Source organism: Rhinichthys klamathensis, unplaced genomic scaffold (genome assembly GCF_029890125.1).
Source record: "Rhinichthys klamathensis goyatoka isolate OS25496 unplaced genomic scaffold, OSU_Roscu_1.1 h1tg000412l_1, whole genome shotgun sequence".
Taxonomy (NCBI): Eukaryota; Metazoa; Chordata; class Actinopteri; order Cypriniformes; family Leuciscidae; genus Rhinichthys; species Rhinichthys klamathensis.
Window position 1 is genome coordinate 2,208,190 of NW_026606912.1, and position 20,729 is coordinate 2,228,918.

Here is a 20,729-nt window from a genome sequence, read left to right on the forward strand (position 1 = left end):
GAGAGTTTTTCACTTCTTGGTGTTACCAGCGTCAGTGGGATCCGGTTAACTGTTCAGTAAACACAGTATTCGAGTTTCTGCAAGAACGCTTTGTATCAAGTCTATGTCCTTCCATGCTTAAGGTATACGTGGCGGTCATTGCGGCTTTCCACGCCCTGGTGGGTAGTACATTTTTGGGTCGAGACCCCCTGATCACTCGTTTCCTTCGTGGCACTTTGAGGCTGAGGCCTGCAACTTGCACTAGGGTGCTGGCTTGGGACCTTGCAATAGTTCTAGAAGGCCTATCTGGGGCTCCCTTCGAGCCCTTAGATTTGGTCTCAGAGAAGTTCCTTTCTTTTAAGACTATTTTCTGCTAGCTATTTCGTCCCTATTAGAGTCAGAGCTTCAGGCCCTTTCAGTCCCCACCTGCCTTGAGTGCACCGGGGATGGCCAAGGCAATCTTACCCGAAACATGGATATGTTCCAAAGGTGCCTACCATTATTTCGAGGCCTATTGTGCTGCAGGTTTCTGTCCTCCTCCTTTTACATCTGCGGACCAGGAAAGGCTGAACCTCTTGTGTCCAGTGCGAGCACTGGATACTTATGTTCATCGGACATCTTCAATGAGGAAGTCCGACCAGTTATTTATTTGCTTTGGATCACCTAAGAAGGGTCTTCCTGCTTTTAAACAGACGGTTAGTAAGTGGATAGTTGAGGCTATTTCACTTGCATACGAGTACTCTGACCAGCCGTGTCCTTTGGCGGTCAGAGCTCACTCTACGAGGGGTATGGCGGCCTCTAAAGCCTTACTATTTGGAGTTTCTCTTCAAAACGTGTGTGATGCGGCAGGCTGGTCCTCACCGCTCACATTCGTTAGGTTTTACAGCTTGGACCTGGATGCTGCCCCAGGTTCTCAGGTGCTTAGTGCTTAGTTTCAACAGACTGACACTCAGGTACTTGGAATTCTGGCGTTTTGGGTATTCTCGTTCCCAAAGCATCGATGACGCATCGCGAGTTCCCTCGAAAGGGAACGTCTCAGGTTACAACTGTAACCATAGTTCCCTGAGAAAGGGAACGAGACGATGCGTCACCCTGCCATACTTCCTGCATCCCTGTGATCGGCTTGCTTCGACATTTTTGAAGCTAATGCCGGTTTGCACCGGATGTGCTTTATCCCTTCCTGGTCATGACGTCACCCGCCCGTGACGCTCATTCTTTCCATTGGACTAGTTGACATTGATGCTCAGACGCATTCACGCTGGGGGCGTTCCCAAAGCGTCGATGGCGCATCATCTCGTTCCCTTTCTCAGGGAACTATGGTTACAGTCGTGACCTGAGACGTTTTCAGGGAGTTTGGAAAACTACCAGAGAGAAGTGAGGCATTTACCACTTCTAGGAGATCTGCTTCTAAGCTGTTTAACACACTTTTGAAAAAAGATGTGGGAAGTGCGTCAAGGGCGCAGGTTGATGTTTTAAGGTGCTCTGTGGTTTCTTCCAATATTTTGCCATCAATTTCTTTGAAATCAGACATAGTAACTACATTCTTGGGTTGTGGTCTGATCTGTCTGACCCCAGTGCGGCTCAATGATGTGCTGATCACCTTTCTGATATTATTGATTTTCTCAGAGAAGAAAGAAGCAAACTCACTGCACTTGCCGTCTGAGAGCATTTCACTGGGAATCTGGCTTGGGGGGTTTGTCAGTCTCTCTACAGTAGCAAAAAGAGTGTGTGTGTTGTTTAAGTTGCTGTTTATAATATTTGAGAAGAAAGTCTGTCTAGCTTTGCCTAGTTCCATATTGAAAGCATGGATGCTGTCTTTGTAGATGTTATAATGGACTACAAGTTTTGTCTTCCGCCACATGCGCTCTGTTTTTCTGCATGTTCTTTTCATATTTTGCACTGCTGTTGTGTTTCTCCAAGGTGCTTTTTGTCTACCACTATTCTTCCTGACTTTTACAGGAGCAATATAATCTATTACACCTTTAACCTTCAAGTTGAAATAATCAAGGAGAAAATCAACAGAGTCAGCAGAAATGCTTGGTTTTAAAGATATGGCCTTCATAAATAGCACACTAGTGTTCTCATTAAAGCATCTCTTCTTGACAGACACAGATCTAGCTTCAATGGCAGGAGAGATCAATATATCAAAGAAAATACAGAAATGATCAGACAGTGCTACGTCCTTAACAACGATCGATGAAATGTTTAGACCCTTACTGATAAGTTAATCTAGAGTGTGTCCACGATTGTGTGTGGGTCCATGTACATGCTGAGTCAGATCAAAAGTTTTTAAAACAGTTTTGATTTCTTTTGCCATATTTGTATCATTATCTATGTGAATGTTAAAATCTCCAGTAATAGCAAAACAGTCAAACTCTGAGGAGATTGATGATAACAGTTCTGTAAAGTCCTCAGCAAAGGCTGGAGAGTATTTTGGAGGCCTGTAAATAATGATAAGTAAAATGCGTGGGGCACCTTTTAACACAATACCGAGATATTCAAAAGAGGGGTAGTTACCAAATGATGTTTGCTTACATTGATAGACATCTTTAAAAAGAGCAGCTACTCCCCCTCCTCTCCTAACAGCTCTCCAGACACTCATAAAAGTAAAGTTAGGAGGGGCTGTTTCATTGAGGACTGTTCCACTGCAGCTGTCTTCTAGCCAAGTTTCATTTAGAAGCATAACCAGGTTGTATGTGGTTATTAAGTCATTGACTAGAAGTGATTTATTTTTAAGTGAGCGGATGTTTAAAAGTGCTAACTTAACAGTCTTACTTTTTGTTACTTTTGTCTTAGTTTGGCGTGTAATAGGCACCAGATTAGATGGGTTTGCTGTACGGCTTTTGAAGGCCTTAGACTTTCTATCATGTAATCGAACAGCAATAGAGAAAGATACAGGCACACTGGGTTCCCGCTTGTTCTGTAAACATTTGAGAAAGTTACTGTTATCATAGCGGGGACCCGGCACATATGTGACCCGTCACGGAAACCAGGGACACAAGTCGGCAGCACAACTTGCGAGCAAAATGAGAAAGAAGCGTTTTTTTCCAAAATTGGTGATTTCCGCTTTTTTGCAGAATCTGTTAGTTGAGATCATGAAGAAGCCTCTCCATGTTTGAGATAACAGTATTGGTATATTTAAAAGCGTACATTTTGAGGTTGAAATCGGCTTGTTTTTCGGAGATTCTAGCATGCAGTAGGGGCGTGTCATTGTCTGTGTGTATTTCCATACTGAATAGCCGCCGGCGCTTTTGCCCCCGCCCCCCAACAGCGTGGCTACTTATTATGCAGCACTCTGGCCGGCTCTGTCTGATATCAAAATTCAATGAAGATCGATGCCGCAAAGATTGTCGCAGACGAGCTGAACCGTGGCAGTTACACCGAAAATGTTTTCGCCGCACTTTGTGGGCTCGGGAAACTGAACCGGAGGTATGGGCGCGGCGCGCGCGCCCTCGGTGCTTGAATACGGCGGCTCGGCTCGCTGACAGCGGTGGCTAACTGTTTCGTATGTGACGTCCCGATTGCTTTGAATGGGGAACGTTTTGTGAACAGGGAACAGACTTAATGGACTGGCAACAATCTCCATAGAACATGAACTGGCACAGAGAATCGAAATAGAGGATGCAGTTAAGACCTTTGCTGCGATGAAGGCCTGCCGTGCGCGTTTCTGAAACGTAAGTTAAGCTTTATTTGCTCCTTAGTCGTTATGTAAGATGCTGAACCTGCTGATGATATAATGTGCTTGCGGACATTTCATTTGTGTGTGTATAAACGCACATAAGAAAGTGGTGTAAAGAGATTTGCAACAGTAATCTGAGGAGGAAATATGATTATTTGGAAAATTCCTGTCATGACTGCTTAAATAAAAATGCCAGCAGGCATTTACCTCCTGCATAAACTTTAATATTCTTGACATTTTGGGCACACGCACGTTGCGCACTATTTGCGTTATATGTAGGCCTATGGCTTATTGGTCTTTGTGTGTTGTTGCTGGTTTTGCGTTATATGTATATGGCATATTGGTCTTTGTGTGTTGTTGCTGGTAAACGTTGCAAATAGAGGGGCAGCACAATTGTTTTTCGCCTAGAGCGGCAGAAGTGCATTCGCCGGTCCTGGGGGTGAGTTTGCATTAAACATTAAAGTTTGTCGTTTTGTTTTAATTCTAAGAACAGGTACATGTTATCTCATGTTTAGTCTGTTTAGACCTTCCCATACCTACCTATTGCTATTAGCTAGCTCAGGAAAGAAAGAAAAAGCTGTAAAGCACAGGGGGAGCTTTACAGGGGGTATGGCTTATCTAAATGAGATGTAAATGAGCCCTATTGTCACTCCCAGCAGCAGAGAGAGGTGAGAACTGCACATCTTTCGAGGCGGTTTTCTCCACTTTTAGTTTTTTTGAGTGCCTAACTTCAAATGGCTACAACTTCTCCAAATATTATCAGATTTCCATGTGTTACACATCGTTGGAAAGCTTGGAGACCACACTTTCAGAATCTGTGAATAACTCAAAATGCTCCAGAACGACTTGTGTCCCTAGTTTCCGTAACTGGTCACATATCACTGAGAGGTATCAGTTGTTTTTGGTTCACCTCGAGCCGATGGAGGAGGGTGTGGGCCCTGGCGTTTTTGCAGAGGCCGAAGAGCTCTCACAAGCGGAGAGCGAGCTGGGCCCGCAGGCTTTCGTGGTTTTGGGGCCTGCCGTTTTTTGGTTTGATGTCTGGGGGCTTGCAGATAGTTTGGTTCCAGCAAACACCAGTTTTTCCATTTTCTCTGAGAAGCACAGAAGATACTGTGGAGATGCTGGAGATAGGGATATAACGTGTCTGGTGAGAGGGTAGAGGCTGGAGGGGGCTGTTTCTCTGGTGTTATTGGAGGCTGTAAAATGCTGTCCTGGTTTTCCAGCAAGTCGTCCTTGGGTGCTGAATCTTGGAGCAGTTCTAGTATGTCACAGTCTGTCTGTGGTGAGCTCTGTGGGCAGGGCTCAGCTGAGATTGTGTCCGTGAGCAGAGGCTGTTTTGGCTGAGTGGTGTTATCATTGTCCTTGTGTGACGTGTAAACCGCATGTCCATCCAGGTGCTGAAGTGAAGTCCTGTGGTCATTCATACTGTGTCCAGGTATGTGTGTGCCATTCAGGTTGATTGTATTGGCACACACTGCAGAAGGATGATTGAGGGAGAAGTAGATATTGTCCTTTAGCACTCTTGAACCAAGTTTGTTTGGTTGGAGCCCATCCTGTTGAAACAGTTGCCTCTGACTCCAGAAAAGATTGAAGTTGTCAATGAAGTTTACTCCTTTTATATTGCAGGTTTTTTGCAGCCATGTGTTGAGCCCAAGCAACCGTGAAAATCTGTTTGTTCCTCTTGCTGGGAGTGGTCCACTGATGAATGTTTGTACTTTCAGTCTTTTAAGTGTTTCAAAAAGTTCATTGAAATCCTTCTTAAGGAGTTCTGACTGCTCTTTATGAATATCATTTTTCCCCACATGAATGATGAGTCGATTTGCAGTCTTATGTTTCGTCAGAATGTTCTCAAGTTCCCTGTTTACATCAGAAGTCGTTGCTTGTGGAAGGCAGCACGTAGTTGTGTCCCTGCTAATAATGTTTCTGATTATGGAGTCACCCACTATCAGAGTCCTGTGCTCGGCTGCGCTCTGAGCTGAGTGCCGCTGTCTGCTTGACCTTGAGCGCCAGTTAGCAGTGTCAGCTACTGGCTGATTCAGTCTGTGTTCGTCACATCACATTCGATCACATTCATCACATTCAGGGATTCCTCATTCATTAATACTTCAAATCTGTTCTCAAGATGTATAGGCCAGTAACGTGCGGTGAAGTCTTGTCATGGGTAGGCTGTGACCTATCAATGTGGCATATTCACAGGGGCGTAATTTGCCTCTGCGATCGGTGGCGCGGTTACAGTGTATCTCGTGGCTCACGCAGTCTTCACATGCACGCGCGGAGACTTTTTGTTCGTTCCGGTGAAATTACAAAACAAAAATGTACACAAACGTGTCCCTGCTTAATATAATGCAACCACTGATGAACATATTCGGTTTTGATGAGAAAAAAAAAAACCTATACGAGTGCGGATTAGGACCCCGAACCTCTGACATGCTCGGCAAAAGTTCTACCACTGGACCATTAAAGGACTCACATCAATTTGTGGGATCTATATATTTATTCACGTGATTCATTCATTTATACACACATACGCGCACACAGTTAAGCCACTGTATATTCATTCAGGTAATTTAGCAACCCAAGTTAATATCAGGCATCATCACATCGCTGCCTGCATACAGAGCAAAGTCATAATCGCTGATTGAGTGAGAGCGAGTGGATCACGTGATATGAAGCAGTCTCGGTCTCTGCCTCAATGTTGATAATTCAAAACAGCATGAGAACTGACTGCGCATGCGCAAACCTCCGTAAACTACGTTCTATGGACCAAAGAGGCACTGCTAACCTCTGCCTCAATGACCATGGCCTTGAATTTCCTGCATGAAACAATGGTTTTTAGGAGCAAACTATGGCAAAAGGAGTATTATAGAAGTATTCCTGATTTTTTTGTTACAAAAATTAATATTTGGAATAAAATAAATGCAATTAATAATGTGGTGAATTAATAAAGCTCTTGGGATTAATAAATGTAATGTCAGCATTTCCTTTGGTGAGGTACTGCCTACCCTGCCTACCCTGACCGCACGTCCCTGGTATAGGCGGTGGTAGGAGACCAGAATTTGCAATCCTTGTCAGAGCCATATCTGGGGTAGACGAGGCTACTGCGGCAATATGTGATGCTCGTGACAATCTGATGTCTCAAGTGCCTTTGGGTCTCGCTCCCTGTTTGTGCCACCGATTTGTAAGTCGATCGGCTTGTTTCTCTACACTCAGTATGGCCTGTCGAGGAGGACTAGATTCATGGGACTCACCGGCTGTATGCTGAGGCGTCCATGACGAAGCTCTGTTGTGTGTTCCGACTGGTTTGGTGGTCCCACAAGTAACTTTGTTTTAAGAACTACAATCCTTTGTAAAAGTCTGTGGCAGTTAGTGCAGCAAGTAGATTCCAGAAGAGGCATTTTCTCTTATCCTTTAGAATGTAGGCAGTTGTGTTTTCTTCCCCGGAATGTAAGCAGCGGGAAGCTGGTTGAATAAAAGTATTCTGCTTTTTTGTAGTAATCCAAGCGTTTGAGCACTGTGCTGATTAGCTGAAGTTAAAATTAGGTGATAAAAGGGGATAAAATATAAAAATATAAAAGCGATAGAGCAAAGTGCGGAGCGGTAAGCAAGAGCGACCGAACAGTAGCAGAGCAGGAAGTGAATCAGGAGGAAGAGCAGGAAGAGTAGAGGGAACGTATTGCGTAACCTGACCGTGCAGGCGCCAAGAGCGAATTTTCGCTTCAGCTGATGAAACCAGTGATGCAGCCCCCCGAGCCAGTCTTTTATACGCTAAGCCACCCCCCTTTCTGGCGGGCTGTGACGCGTAGAGGGCGCGACGTCACGCGCGAGGCTCAGCGGTAGGCTGCAGCAGTTGCCGGAAGGCAGCCAATGGGCACGCAAGATAGCCTGCTCTAGGTCTGCTGCTGCTGCACTGCGTTGACAATAGGGGTGGAACGGTACATGTATTCGTATTGAACCGAAACGGTACGGGCGTCATGGTTCGGTGCACGAATTTACACGAAGAATACACGGTATAAAAATAAATAAAACTCGCGTGCAAATTAATTAATGTAATGTGGAACTACTGTTAGATACGCGGATTCTTTAGGGACACATAATCTGTACCATCGGCTTAGCTCTGAACGCGCGTTCACTTAAAACGTTGGCTTTATGCACGCGTCCCATTCGCTTTGGACTACCGTCGAACTAGACGCGAATTTGACACTCTATTCGCGTTTGGTGTGACCGCACAATGAACAGGCTGCGATGTCAAGATTGCAATGCTGGAGTGTGTGTGTGTGCGCGCGCGAGAGAGAGAGAGAGAGGCGCGGTTGCGATCGAACAGTGGAAACATAAAAAACATACTCCGTCATTTTGTTCATACAGAACATTAAACCTGCAAAGTGTTTACTTATATTTGTGTTCACTCGCAATAAAACACAACATTGTGCTTTTGTCACACTGTAAACTCTTGTCAAACTGTAACCTACAACTGCACCCAACCAAAATCACACACACACACACACACACACACACACACACACACACACACACACACACACTGTTTTAAAAGCAAACCATATTTATCCAACTCCATTTCAAAACAGTCTGTGGGTCCCATCTTTTGGACATTCATCATATTGCATTGGTTTTCATTTCTTGTCCTCGGAGCACTAATCTTACACATTCTACATTGATTAAAAAAAGAAAATCGAATGTGTTTTTAATGGCAGTATTATTTTATACAGAAATCAATTATTTATAATTCAGATGAGAATAATAATACATTGTCAATTAATAATGTTAATTAAAATGAAAACAAAACAAATATATTGATCTGAAATATAGCAAAATAATTTAAAATTAATTCAGGTACAATTACCAAACATATCGCAAGGTATTTTTGTCTTTTTATTAATTTAATTAATAAACTAATTATATAAAACTATTGTCAGTGCACTACAAATAAACTGGTTCTATGCCTTTATTAATAAAACTTATTTAAAAAATACAATGCCTTCTGCATTTTTGTTTTGCTTTTTCCTCCATTGTACCGAAATCGTACCGAACCGTGATGTCTGAACCGAGGTATGAACCGAACCGTGACTTCTGTGTACCGTTCCACCCCTAGTTGACAATATATGGAAAATTAAGGATAATTTTTGGCTTCAATATCTCGAGAAAAGATGACTTTACCCGTAGCGTAAGCAACTTACGCAATACTCGTTCCCTCTACTAGAGAGAACCGAGGTTACGTACGTAACCGAGCACGTTTTAACAGCAACAAATTTCTAAAGGTTTGTGTGTGTTGACGGCTGGTTAGAGGGCGGAAAAGTGAGTGCTTCACTGTTTCAGTTCACTGTCCAGTGTGGCCGCGGTCATTCCCCTGTGTGCTTCGGCACTGGTGATGGGTCCTATTTCCTGAAAGAGCAACACGGGTGCGTCTTTTTAAAAAACAAACAAAAAAAAACTTCTTTTTTTTTTTAAAGATGTCATTCCACCTGTGCGTTTCTGGATGCGGTCGTTCCCTTTTCTTCTCTGACGGTCACAATTGTTGCATCACGTGTTTGGGCTTACAGCACGCTGAAGCAGCTTTTGTGGGCGGTACATGTTCCCATTGCGGGAATATGACTGTCGCGGTGTTGAGATTGAGACTCGCCTTAGTCCGCGAAGCGCGAGTCCCCATTACCATGCCCCACCCCTGGCTGCCGTGTGGGATGGGTGAACGGAGGATAGTGATGGAGGTCTCGCCCGGTAACCATTCTCTGTGGGCTCCTCACTCCTCCATCACACTGCAGCCGATGGAATTCCTGTTGAACGTGCTGGTCCCTCTATAAGGGACCGAACAGCCGTTTCAATTGGGGTTCCCCCAGAGGATAAGATGTCGATAGCAGCATTGGAGGGTGAGCTGGCCTCTGGAGATGACGACTCGTCTGTGTTTTTGTGTGTCAGCTATGCTGAAACGGGCCACCGAGGCTGCCGGGCTCGAGTGGAACCCTCCACCGTGTCCCGTTCAGTCTCGGTTGGAGGATTGGTATCTTGGGGCGGGCCGCGCTGGTTCTCAGCTCGCCTCCCCAGTGCCTTTCTATCCCGAAGTGCATGGAAAGCTTACCAGGTTGTGGATGGCACCTTTCTCTGCCAGAAACTGCCTGAATAGCTTTTCCCCCTCACTACCCTTGATGAAGGAGCGGTGTCCGGCGGCCGCTGCCTTTTGGGGGGATCCTCGTCTCCCCCCTAAGGCCTGTGAGTTCTCGTCCGTTCCGACGGGCAGAACTTACAAAGCCTGTGGGCAAGCCGCCTCCTTTTGCGTGCCATGGCACTGCTACAGGTCTGTCAGGCCAGGGCACCCATGGACATGCACGAGGGTAGCCCAGACCGTGCGCTCATAGGTGAGCATCGCACTGCATCTGACCTCGCCCTCCGGGCACGAGTGTCGTGGCATGCGCGATCGGTCTGGCGGTGTCCACCTTAGTGGTCCAGGAGCGCCATCGTTGGCTCAGCCTGGTTGATATGGCGGATGCGGATAAGGTTCGGTTCCTGGTCTCCCCAATTTCCCAGGTTGGGCTGGTCGGCGACACGGCGGAGAACTACATCCAACAGTTCTCTGCCGCCCAAGTGCAGACTGAGGCCATCCGGCACATCCTGCCCCGGCGGCCCGCTGCTGCCTCCACGCCGCCGCCGGTGGCAATTCCTCCGCCTACTCGTCGCCGAGAGCGTTCCCCTGCCGCCGCTCCCACTGGGCCTCCGCAGCAGCCTCCAGCCAGGCCTCAGCATGGAGCCAGCCGCAGTAGGGACGCCCAGCCCGCCCAGTGTGTGTGTGTCTGTTCCTCCGCTGCTCCCAAAAGAAGCGGAGGAAGCGGTACCCACACTCCAAAGAAAGACAAAATTCCTCTGTTCCTGGGTCCCAAGAGGGCGAGTCTGGCGGTGTGCCCTGTAACCCTTGCACCGCTCAGCCCCCTCTTGTTCGCCAGCACGGCAGCTGGGTGCGGTTCGAGGACCCGGTCATCCGCCTTCTCACGCATCCATGGCCGTCTCGTGGAGACAGGTAAGTGTCATACACCACACTCAGACCCTGCTTCGGGCCACCTCCGGGCCTTCCGAGCCGGGTCCCTGTCCTCCACCTCGCTGCCCCACCTCAGGTACGTCTGTGGTTCCCTGGCCCCTGGCACGGTGTGTGTAAGCCTGAAGATGCTTCCTACCGCTCCAGCTGACCCCGAAACTACCAGCAGACTTGGCTTGCGATTCATTTCGCTTGGCTTCGCCCTGGCTCAGTGATATTCATCATACCTAGGTGTTGAGCTGAGATGCTCCTAAGATTAGTGATATTTATCACACCTACGTGTTGAGCGCTGCTCCTGCCCTGTGTGTGCACGTCGCAGTCCTACTGGCGAAGGACGCGATGTTGCCTCTCCTCCAGCCGATATGAAGGCCGGTTTCTATAAACCCGTACTTCATTGTACCAGATCGAGTTCCCTCGACAGCCTTCCTGACTTCCCCTGAATACATTTCAGGGACGGGGCATGATGGCACCCGCGTTCAAAGAACTGGACGGGGAAGTTCAGGTCGCTATCACAAGGGTATGTGGTAGAGACCATCACTTCTGCAAGCACCCCCTTACAATAAGGCAGTTGTGCTTCGCTAGTCAGGAGTGGAACCTATTCGTTGAATGAGTCTTCTCTCCGTGAGGAGATCCTGAGAGCGTTCGGTCATTTCAGTGCTCTCTTTCCTGCAAGTTGGGTTGGAGTAGGCTGTTCCTTCACCCTAAATATGATACAAACATCATATGCAGAAGTATGGGAAGCACGTCCTGATCGTCAGGTTCCTGAGGGAGCAAGGGTCATCCCTGCGCCCCTCTTTATCCTCCTCGGCCTGTCTCTGGTGCTGTTGCAATGCAGAGACCGCCCCTGAGCCACTGCAGGCATTGAGTTAAAAATTCTGTTTTTAACAGTTATCCTGCTCGCATGGTCTCTTCTAGAGGGTAGGGACTTGCTCGCTTTCGGTCAACGACTTGTGCCTGAAAATCGGGCCGGCTGAGACCCCGGCCTGGATATGTGCCCAAGGTTCCTACCTCTCCCTTAAATGGACCAGGTGGTGAGCCTGCAAGCGCTGCCTGGAGGAGGCAGACCCAGCCCTGGCTTTCTCTGTCCGTCTGCTTCATTGCGGTTTTAGGTGCACAGAACGCAAGCCTTAGGACCTCAGATCAGCTCTTATCTGTTAAGGAAATCAGCAGAGAGGGAAGGCTGTTTCCAAGCGAGGTTGGCCCACTGAAGTGGCTGCCTTCATCTTGGTGAAATTCCCGAGATGCACATGTCCACTTAGGTGGTGAGCTCCTCTTAAATGAGTGTGTGCTCCCGCTTAGGCGTTGACACAGAGTGCTTCGCTGACAGATATTCTAGATTTGAGGGCTGGGCGACACCTTAGTCGAACCGCTGCTTCCCGTGGGCTCCCTTCACATGAAAGTCCGGTTTCACTGTAAGTCCGGTTCGTTGTGTCGGCTTGCTGCGCCATTCCCCTCCTATGGACTGGATACGTGCGCAATTCTTGCTCCAGTTAAGTTCCCCTTTTTAGCCGAACCCTGTCGAGTTCCTCCATACCCTTCGGCAACGGACATGGCGGAATGTCCGAAGCCAGGCCTATCACTCGTATGCACTGGTGGAACCTGTGTTAGGCTGGGTCCATATGCTGTGATCTCTACGGCGATCCCATATGTGTATTCTTCCACGGTACGGCTCCCTGCGGCGAGCCCGTGTCTTCCCTTGGCAGAGCTGCCGTCTGCCGTCACTGTTCGGTTGAGTCTCCCCCCTGTTAGGCTGGAGCCACCCCAGTGGCTCCAGCCTAACGGTGCCTAACAGTGGCTTCCATATGTTGTACTGCCCGGTCATCCGCCCAGTTCATATGTGTATTCTCCACGTTACCTCCCTTCGGGCAGGATGTGGCTTCCGCAGCGTCCCTTCCTTCCATGTTCAGGGAACGCTTTCCCAGTGGTCCTGTAGGAACAGCAGTGACTTCCCTGGCCTAAGCCCTGTCCCTTCCCCGCCTAATTGCAGGGGGATCTGGAGGCTTTTGTCTAGGCACTGGAAGGTGGCAGCACTAGATTTTAATTGGGATCCCAATCAGTCGACACATCGACTACGTTGAACGTGAGTTACTGAAAGAGAACGTCTTGGTTACGTACGTAACCCTCGTTCCCTGAAGGAGGGAACGGAGACGTAGTCCCGTCGCCACTATTGCTGGACCACCGCTGACTCCGAGTTACGCTCGGCTCCTCAGTGAAAAACGACTAGTGCGTGCATCCACTTCCGTATTTATACCTGCACCGTGGGGGCGGAGTGTGCAATGCATTTCACGCACGCCAATTACATTGGCTCGTTTTAATAGTACTCGAAGATGACAGGCTCTCTAAGTGTGATCCCAATCAGTCGACACGTCGACTACGTCTCCGTTCCCTCCTTCAGGGAACGAGGGTTACATACGTAACCGAGACGTTCTCAATAGTATATGTTGGTTTGTTGAGCTGTAAAGATCCCTTGCAAGGTTTCATTTTTTAAATGAACAACACTACACCTGAGAGAAAGTTTAACATTCAGAATACAACCTCTTTTTTTAATGCATTTATTCAGGAAACATGACACTCCATTTGTAGTCAGACTGTCAGATCTGCTAGAAGGAGATCATTCACTGTCAGACTCGTCTTGTGTCTGTACGGTGTCTCGTAGGGCAGCATACTGTGCCATGTTAGGCAATCCTGATGCTACACAACAGCTCAGAGCACTGCGGAAAATGGCCATTTCATTTCCATCAAACCTGTATAGAAAACAGATGCAAGGAATGCAATGAAATATAGTCTGTATTAGACTTATAGACTTATACTTATATCTAACGCAGTGTGAAATGATCTGTGAGATTTAGTGTTTGTGGAAGTTACCATTCATCTGTCTTCTCATCGTAGCACTCCACATCAGAGGTGGTGCTGAATCCATTAAAGCCTCCGACAGCAAACAACTGACCATTAACTACCTGGATTTTGAGGAAGTTAAAAAGGAAAATAAATAATGTACAGATAATGTCTTTAGCTTTACATTAATAAATCTTATTATAGATGCAATGCTTCATTTAAACATAGTTATATTGTTTTGACACGCATTGATCTTTGAACCCTTCTCCAATTAGGGTGCAACTTTCCAATTATTCTCAATAGGGGACCAAAAAAATGTTTCCCCCATATTCATTATCATCAAATTATTATTGTAAAGTTATTTCATAGTTTCACCCGAGACAGATATTACCTGTCCACATCTCACCTCAATGCCAAAGTTGCTGCGTGGATTGTACATTGATGCAACGTCACGCCAAATGTTAGTCAGCGGATTGTAGGCCTCCGCACTCCGCAAACGACTGGCACCATCAAAACCACCAACCTTTAAATAAATACACTTGTTATTTATGTATTCTGTGCATTTGTATATGCACATTGCACATCCATGCATGCATTTACATAAGTGCAACCTTTAAACTGTGATTGTTCCATATTTCTGTATTTGTGTCATGGTTATTATAGTTAATTAAAACTATAACACTGATATGTGTGTGTTTAATACTCACAGCATACACTAGATCTGCATAAGCGATCACACCAACACCACTGCGGCGGGTACTCATGGGAGCGATGAGAGTCCACTGGTTTGTTTCAGGGTTGAAGCTCTCAGCAGAGAAGAGACACTCGATCCCAGTAAAACCACCACAGATATAAATCTGACAAACACAAAAATAACATGCATGATGTTTGTGCACAATCATCACAGATTGATCAGAAAAGCAGTGTTTAAAACACTCTGTAAATTGTATGATATTCCTTTTCATATTTACACTATTCCCATGCCATATCTCAATTTCACCTTTCCTTCATGCTTTACAGGCATTAATAGTGTCCAGCAGAATAGTGTGGAATCATGGGTAAGTGCTCTTACCCTGCCCTGCAGTGAGGTGGCGCTGGAGTCACTCCTCCGTTCATTCATGGGTGCCATCATTGTCCACTGATTGGTGTTTGGATCGTAGCACTCTACTGTTTTAAGCCGTTGGTGTCCATCAAAACCTCCAATGGCATAAATGAGCCCGTCCAGAACAGAAACACTAATATAGCATCGGCGTTCATACATGGGGGCCACCTACAACACACCAAATTCATCAGTGTGCGAACACACATCAATACACCATCTAATTGGTTCTGTCCTATCAGTTGCACAAAAGTACATTATTACTATTATTATTTTTCTTAATGGTATTTTTTTTTTGACACAATCATGATGGCAACTCTGGTGTATTATATTATATTATATTATCTATCTATAAATTACAGGAACGTCTGTCTGTGTATCTGTCTGTTATTCGCATATCTCTCGAACCGTTAGTCCAGTGGATTTCAGATAGGTGTCTTGCTACGGGCACAAGTAAGTGCAGTGCCAAGTTTGACGTTGTTTGAATTAGAAATGCAGGTATCGCTTTAGATTACAGCCCGGAAAGTACTGTGTAATTAAGAGGAATTTACAGAGTAACTTTCGGTAATTATAGTGTACCTATAAAGTACTTGCATGTAAGTAAGGGAACAATATGTAAAGTTTGGGGCATAAAGGGGTAACAACCAGGAGAATTAAAAAAATATTTATACTGTAAGTAACTAAGGGGAACTTATTCTACTATGATACAACAATCTTACATTTGGGAGCAATTTACTGAGAACACTGTGTACCTTTTTGTAATAATTGTGTACCAATACATACTGTATAGGCTATTTTTAAATTACAGGGTACATATCTGTGCATTTATACTTTTATTTATTTATTTTTTGATAGCAAAAGTGCAGATGTTTAAGTTGGGCTAACATGTTTCAAGGCAAGAAAAGCTAAGACTATTGCAATTTTCTTAAATACTGGGAAATATATCTTGTTTCATGTGGTTACAGGGTAAGTGGTAGGCCTACTTGTATAATAAATAAAGGTTTCGAAGTCAGTGATAAGATTGTGTGTATGCATTTTTATTGTTACCCTGTAACTACATGGAACAAGAGGGTAACAACAACCACCACTTTAATTTACGGCCTGCAATGTCACACTTACCCTGTAACTACATCGAACAAGAGGGTAACAAGCACCACTTTAATTTACAGCCCGCAATGTCACATTTACCCTGTAACTACATGGAACAAGAGGGTAACAAGCACCACTTTAATTTACAGCCCACAATGTCACACTTACCCTGTAACTACATCGAACAAGGGGGTAACAAGCTACATGAAACAAGAGTATCTTTCCACAATATTTAAGCAAAAGTTGCAATAGTTTTCGTTTTAAGTGCACTTTTGTTCAAAAGATTACATTTTAAAAGTTATAGGGTACATATCTATGCATTTATAAAGCCTATACAGTATGTACTGGTTCACCATTATTTCAAAAAGGTACGCAGTATATGTTCTTGCTAAATTGATCCCAAATGTAAGATTGTTATATCATAATAGTAGAATAAGTACCCCTTAGTTCTATAATACTTACAGTATAAATCATTTTTTAATTCTCCTGGTTGTTACCCCTTTATTCCCCAAACTTAAAATATTGTTCCCTTATACTTATATTGTAAGTACATTATAGGTACACTATAATTACCGAAGGTTACGCTGTAAAATTGCTTTAATTACGCAGTACTTTCCCGGGCTGTAATCTAAAGCGTAACCGAAATGCAAAAGATATCGGTAAATATATCGGTAAAAGAAGCACACATTGAAGATGTTTAGATGATGTTTAGAAGGTTGTGGTTTAAAAATAAAAATTCTGACATAAATACTCTGTCAGCTAAACATTAATTCAGCTACACTGTTTACTTCTAAATATTATATTTTGTTCACGGCCATCATTTGTAGTAGCCTATTCACAAACTGTTTGCTCAAGCATAGAGTTTTTTCGGAGTTCACTGTGTAGCTGCTCCCTGAATCGTTATTCATGGATGTTAACTGAATCTGTAAGTCAGCTACATTGTTTACTTCTGAATATTATATTTCATTCTGGTGCGCTTAATGTTATCGCTGTTTAATAGTAGCCTATGCTACTCACCAACTAAACATATCCTATTCAATGCGTTCACAGTCTCTTTCACAGCCATCATTTGTAGTAGCCATTCACAAACTGTTTGCTCAAGCATAGCCTGGTCTCAATGCTAAGTTATTACTGTGTCATGCGTGCTGAAGTTAGCCTGTAACTATGTGATGTTGAATATGCTATGTTAAATTGCTGTGTAATCTAATCTAAACTCCTGCTACCTGTACACAGATACATGTCACCTAATATCACCTTTATAAATTTTTATGCAACCAGTTCAATTTTCCATATTTATTGTCAGTATCAGTATTTGCTTTCTACCATACACAAATAAAAATGTCACTGAACTTTTGCTGTGTAATTGTAACAATGAGCACTCAAACACACCAAACCAACAATTACTAAAAACACACAAAACAGATTTTGCACGGGCACTGCACTATTATTATTCAAAGCTACAGCAGTTGCTGGAACACAAACAAAAATGTATCATGGTTTTACCACTTTTTAGACATGTAATATGGTAATACAGTGGTATTCTTTGAAGTAATGTGGAGTACAGCACATCATTCAGCACTATGAACCATGTCAAAGTACAATCCAGTACCATCACTGTACCACAATACTGTTTTATAAAGGAAGCTAAATTAAAGTTACATGTTGACCTACATCACTCACCTCTTGCCAAGTCTGAGTGATAAGATTGAATTTCCTCACTCTGTTGAAATACTCCACACCATCAAAACCACCAATACAGTAGACAAACTCATCCAGGACTGCTGTACCATGATAGGCTCTGGGACGCTCATCCTCTTGAGCCACACTGACCCAGCAGTCTGCCTTCACATCATATGCCTCAATCTCATTGGTGGGATTGCCGTCGCTCCATCCCCCGATGGCCAATAGGATCGATGAGGGCAGACGTGGACGTGTCAGTTGATGCATGAGTTCTGAGTTGGTGGGTTCATCCATGTTGAGGTCAAACAAAGTCTTCATTGCATTGATGATAACAGGCATGCAGGCTTGATTCTCCATCACTAGTGCATTGCCCTTAACATTATTGATAAAGTAGGCTGATGTTATCAACCCCAATCGAACCTAAAGCACAAGGGAGCGTTTAGACTTTCAGAGACTGTTGCAAGACTGTTAGTAAGCAGTTATAATATGGTGTTCAAAAATGAAAAAGGATTTCCAATGTTAATGCTTGAAACGAGAAAAAAAAACTGTCAGAAGGGGAAGAGAAATAAACTTGTTTGCCCTTTGAATTAAGTTTCTTTTTATTACCCCATGCCAGGATTATTGTAGTTAAACTAAAACTAAAACCCTAAAATAAAAATAAAATTAGAATAAACTTTAACTGAAATAAAATATTTAAAAACTTAATCTTAAATAGTTGTCAAGGCACCTTTTCTCATTTTCATTTTATTTCATTTCAAACTGAAATAAAATTAGTAAATTATAGACACATTTAAACAAAAAAGAAATGTAAATGACAAAACCACAAAACAAAATGACAAAAAATAAAATTATAGCAGAAAATGTATCTTGATTTAAGAGTTTTAAGATATGTGTAATGAAAAACAAGACAAAAATCTCTGTTTTACCTTTGGCAAAAGCACTGCAATGTGTTGCCTCCTGTTTGCTGGTGCATGATTAATCCAGTGGAGGACGGCTTCAAAAACCACCTCCTCCTGTTTGACATTCAGCTCATCCTCATCAATGATCTCCTCAAGCTCTTCCAGGGAGAGCTCCAGGAACTCCCCAGATACGTGCAGAACCTCCTCAAAGTGCTGCAGGATGTAGTGCTTTGCTTTACAGCGGAGCTTTGAGCAGGAGAAAAAGTCCTGTGTAAACTTGCAGATGCCAATGCAGTTCTCTGGGCATAAATGTGACTCCAGGAACTGACAGCAGGAATCTACAAGACCTGAGACTAAGATCATTTCAGCCGCCACCAAGAGCTCCACCACATTCTCTTGAGTAATGAGCACAGATCTTGTGTACGCATACTGGATAATAAGAGGCATGATGTCTTGGGATATTCCTGGAATTTCACAGAAATGTTGTGGGCTGCTCCAGTTGTTGGAGAAAAGAGCCCTGTGAACATATTTGACAAAGAAATGCATTAATAATGAGCATATATAAAATAACTTTTCGTTATTTACATTTCAGCCACATTTACTTAGAGAAACAGATTAGTTCCATATTAAATTCGAAATGCTGGGTAAAACTTCATTCATAGCCACTTCCAAAATCAAATTTCAAGAATGTTTTTTTCCTAGATATCATAGTTACATTCTTTGTTCTGGCAATACACTCATTCATTTTCATGCATTTATATATTTGGACAGCTTAGGCAGTTTCAACAGAATGATGTTAGCAGTGGAAATTATGTATTATTATAATTTCTAGGTAATTTGCACACAATTGCAGTTCAAATGCTGCTTCTCACCTAAAGTAGGTGCTGCAGCCACACATGATGATCTTGTGCACTTGAAATTCTCTGTCGTTTGACTTGATGATCATGTCAGTGTGTTCTCCCAGTAAACGTGCTTCATCAAACACGTCAAAGGCTGTGGCTCTTATGTTCTCCATGTTCTTTCAGGACTCTCAGTCTTCTCACCTCAAACTCTGATTAAAGTCACCTCAGGATTTTGTCTTTGTGGGGACTTTTGCTCAGGAGAGTTCTGTAGAATGTCTTTGTGACATCATAGTTGTAGAGCTTGAATATTTTTTCAGTTTGTGTCTTGGCCACACACATAGTTTTGTTTTATACATTCCTTTTGCATAAAACATATTCACAGTCACAAAGATATTATTAAAAACTCAGTGACAAATAAAATAAATAAACCATGGGATAATTAGTGATTTGATCATCCATTTTGATTGCACAAAATACTAGTGAGTTTTTGACAGTAGGACAGATTTTTCTTGCATGGTTTGACTGTGACCCCAAATAAGTTTAACAGAGGCCTGTATGGAGATAATTATTTTTCACAGATGTCATATTCCCATTCCATTTCAAGGTCACACAGCATTAGGCCACATCATGAGTGCAATGTCTTACTTTTATTGGTTAAATCGGTAAATTTTATATGTAATTATATATTATTATTATAAGTAAAATTACAAATAATTGACCATGCTGTTTTCCCCCCCAATATTTACAAATGGAAAATACAACAAACAAGACTTCGAACAGTCACTAACACATGGCTGTATCTGAGATTGTTCCTTATACCAGCAGTTTGGTTTTGGCCACTGGTTTGGCCATGGGACCCACATTTCCCCATGGACATTAAGCCGTGACCCAATTATTTTTATTGTTGTTTTTTGTTTTTAGGAATTTGACCTATAATATATACGGTATTATCATGATTTTGAAATAAGTAGCAAAAAAAGTGTTGCCATACTATAACAGGTTTTAGTATATAACTTTTTGGATGTGTCACGGTTCAGGGTGCATCATCGGCTTCTTCCTGTTGTCTGTGTTTGTCCTGTCATTTTCTGCAGCTTGTGACCTGGGAAATCAGGGCTGATTCTGTGCAGCTGCGCACAGATTAGTTGATTTCCCTCACCTGTTGCTTGTTTCATTTTCCTTTATATTCTCTGCTGTGTCTGCCCCTGTTTGTCAGTAGATTGTTTTGGGTGTTGTCTCATGTGGATCTGTACTGTTGTGTTTCTTGTCTTACCTTGTTCACCATTGTGCTCAGGACGCTTAGACGAGGAGTTATTGCTGATCGTCTCCTGGCTGTTCATTCTCTCGTCTCGTTTCCCATCCAAGCTGTGCGCTGCTTCTGAGGTGGTCTTCTCAGACTGTGTGTCCAGTGAGCCTTTTGGACAGATCTGGAGATCCCTTTTCTCACCTTTACTTTTGAGCACTTTTGTCACCAACCTTGGAGGTTGTATCAATAAACTCTTTTCACCTTACCTCTGCATTCGAGTCCTCTGTTCAGATCCCATGACAGGATGTTATAGCATACATGGATGACAACCATGACTACAACAGTAGC

The 20,729-nt window shown here is 43.8% G+C and overlaps 1 protein-coding gene across 1 annotated transcript; it reads right to left on the reverse strand.

The window, feature by feature from the left end:
- Positions 1–13,124: 13,124 nt before the first annotated feature.
- On the reverse strand, positions 13,125–19,315 carry LOC130070569 (kelch-like protein 10). The gene is made up of 8 exons (XM_056234990.1): positions 19,169–19,315; positions 18,324–18,813; positions 17,398–17,817; positions 14,602–14,799; positions 14,237–14,386; positions 13,905–14,052; positions 13,560–13,707; positions 13,125–13,438 (listed from the first exon to the last, which is right to left on the reverse strand). The coding sequence occupies exons 1-8, from the start codon at positions 19,309–19,311 to the stop codon at positions 13,306–13,308; spliced, it is 1,830 nt and encodes a 609-aa protein (XP_056090965.1). The 5' UTR covers positions 19,312–19,315; the 3' UTR covers positions 13,125–13,305.
- Between the last annotated feature and the right edge of the window lie 1,414 nt (positions 19,316–20,729).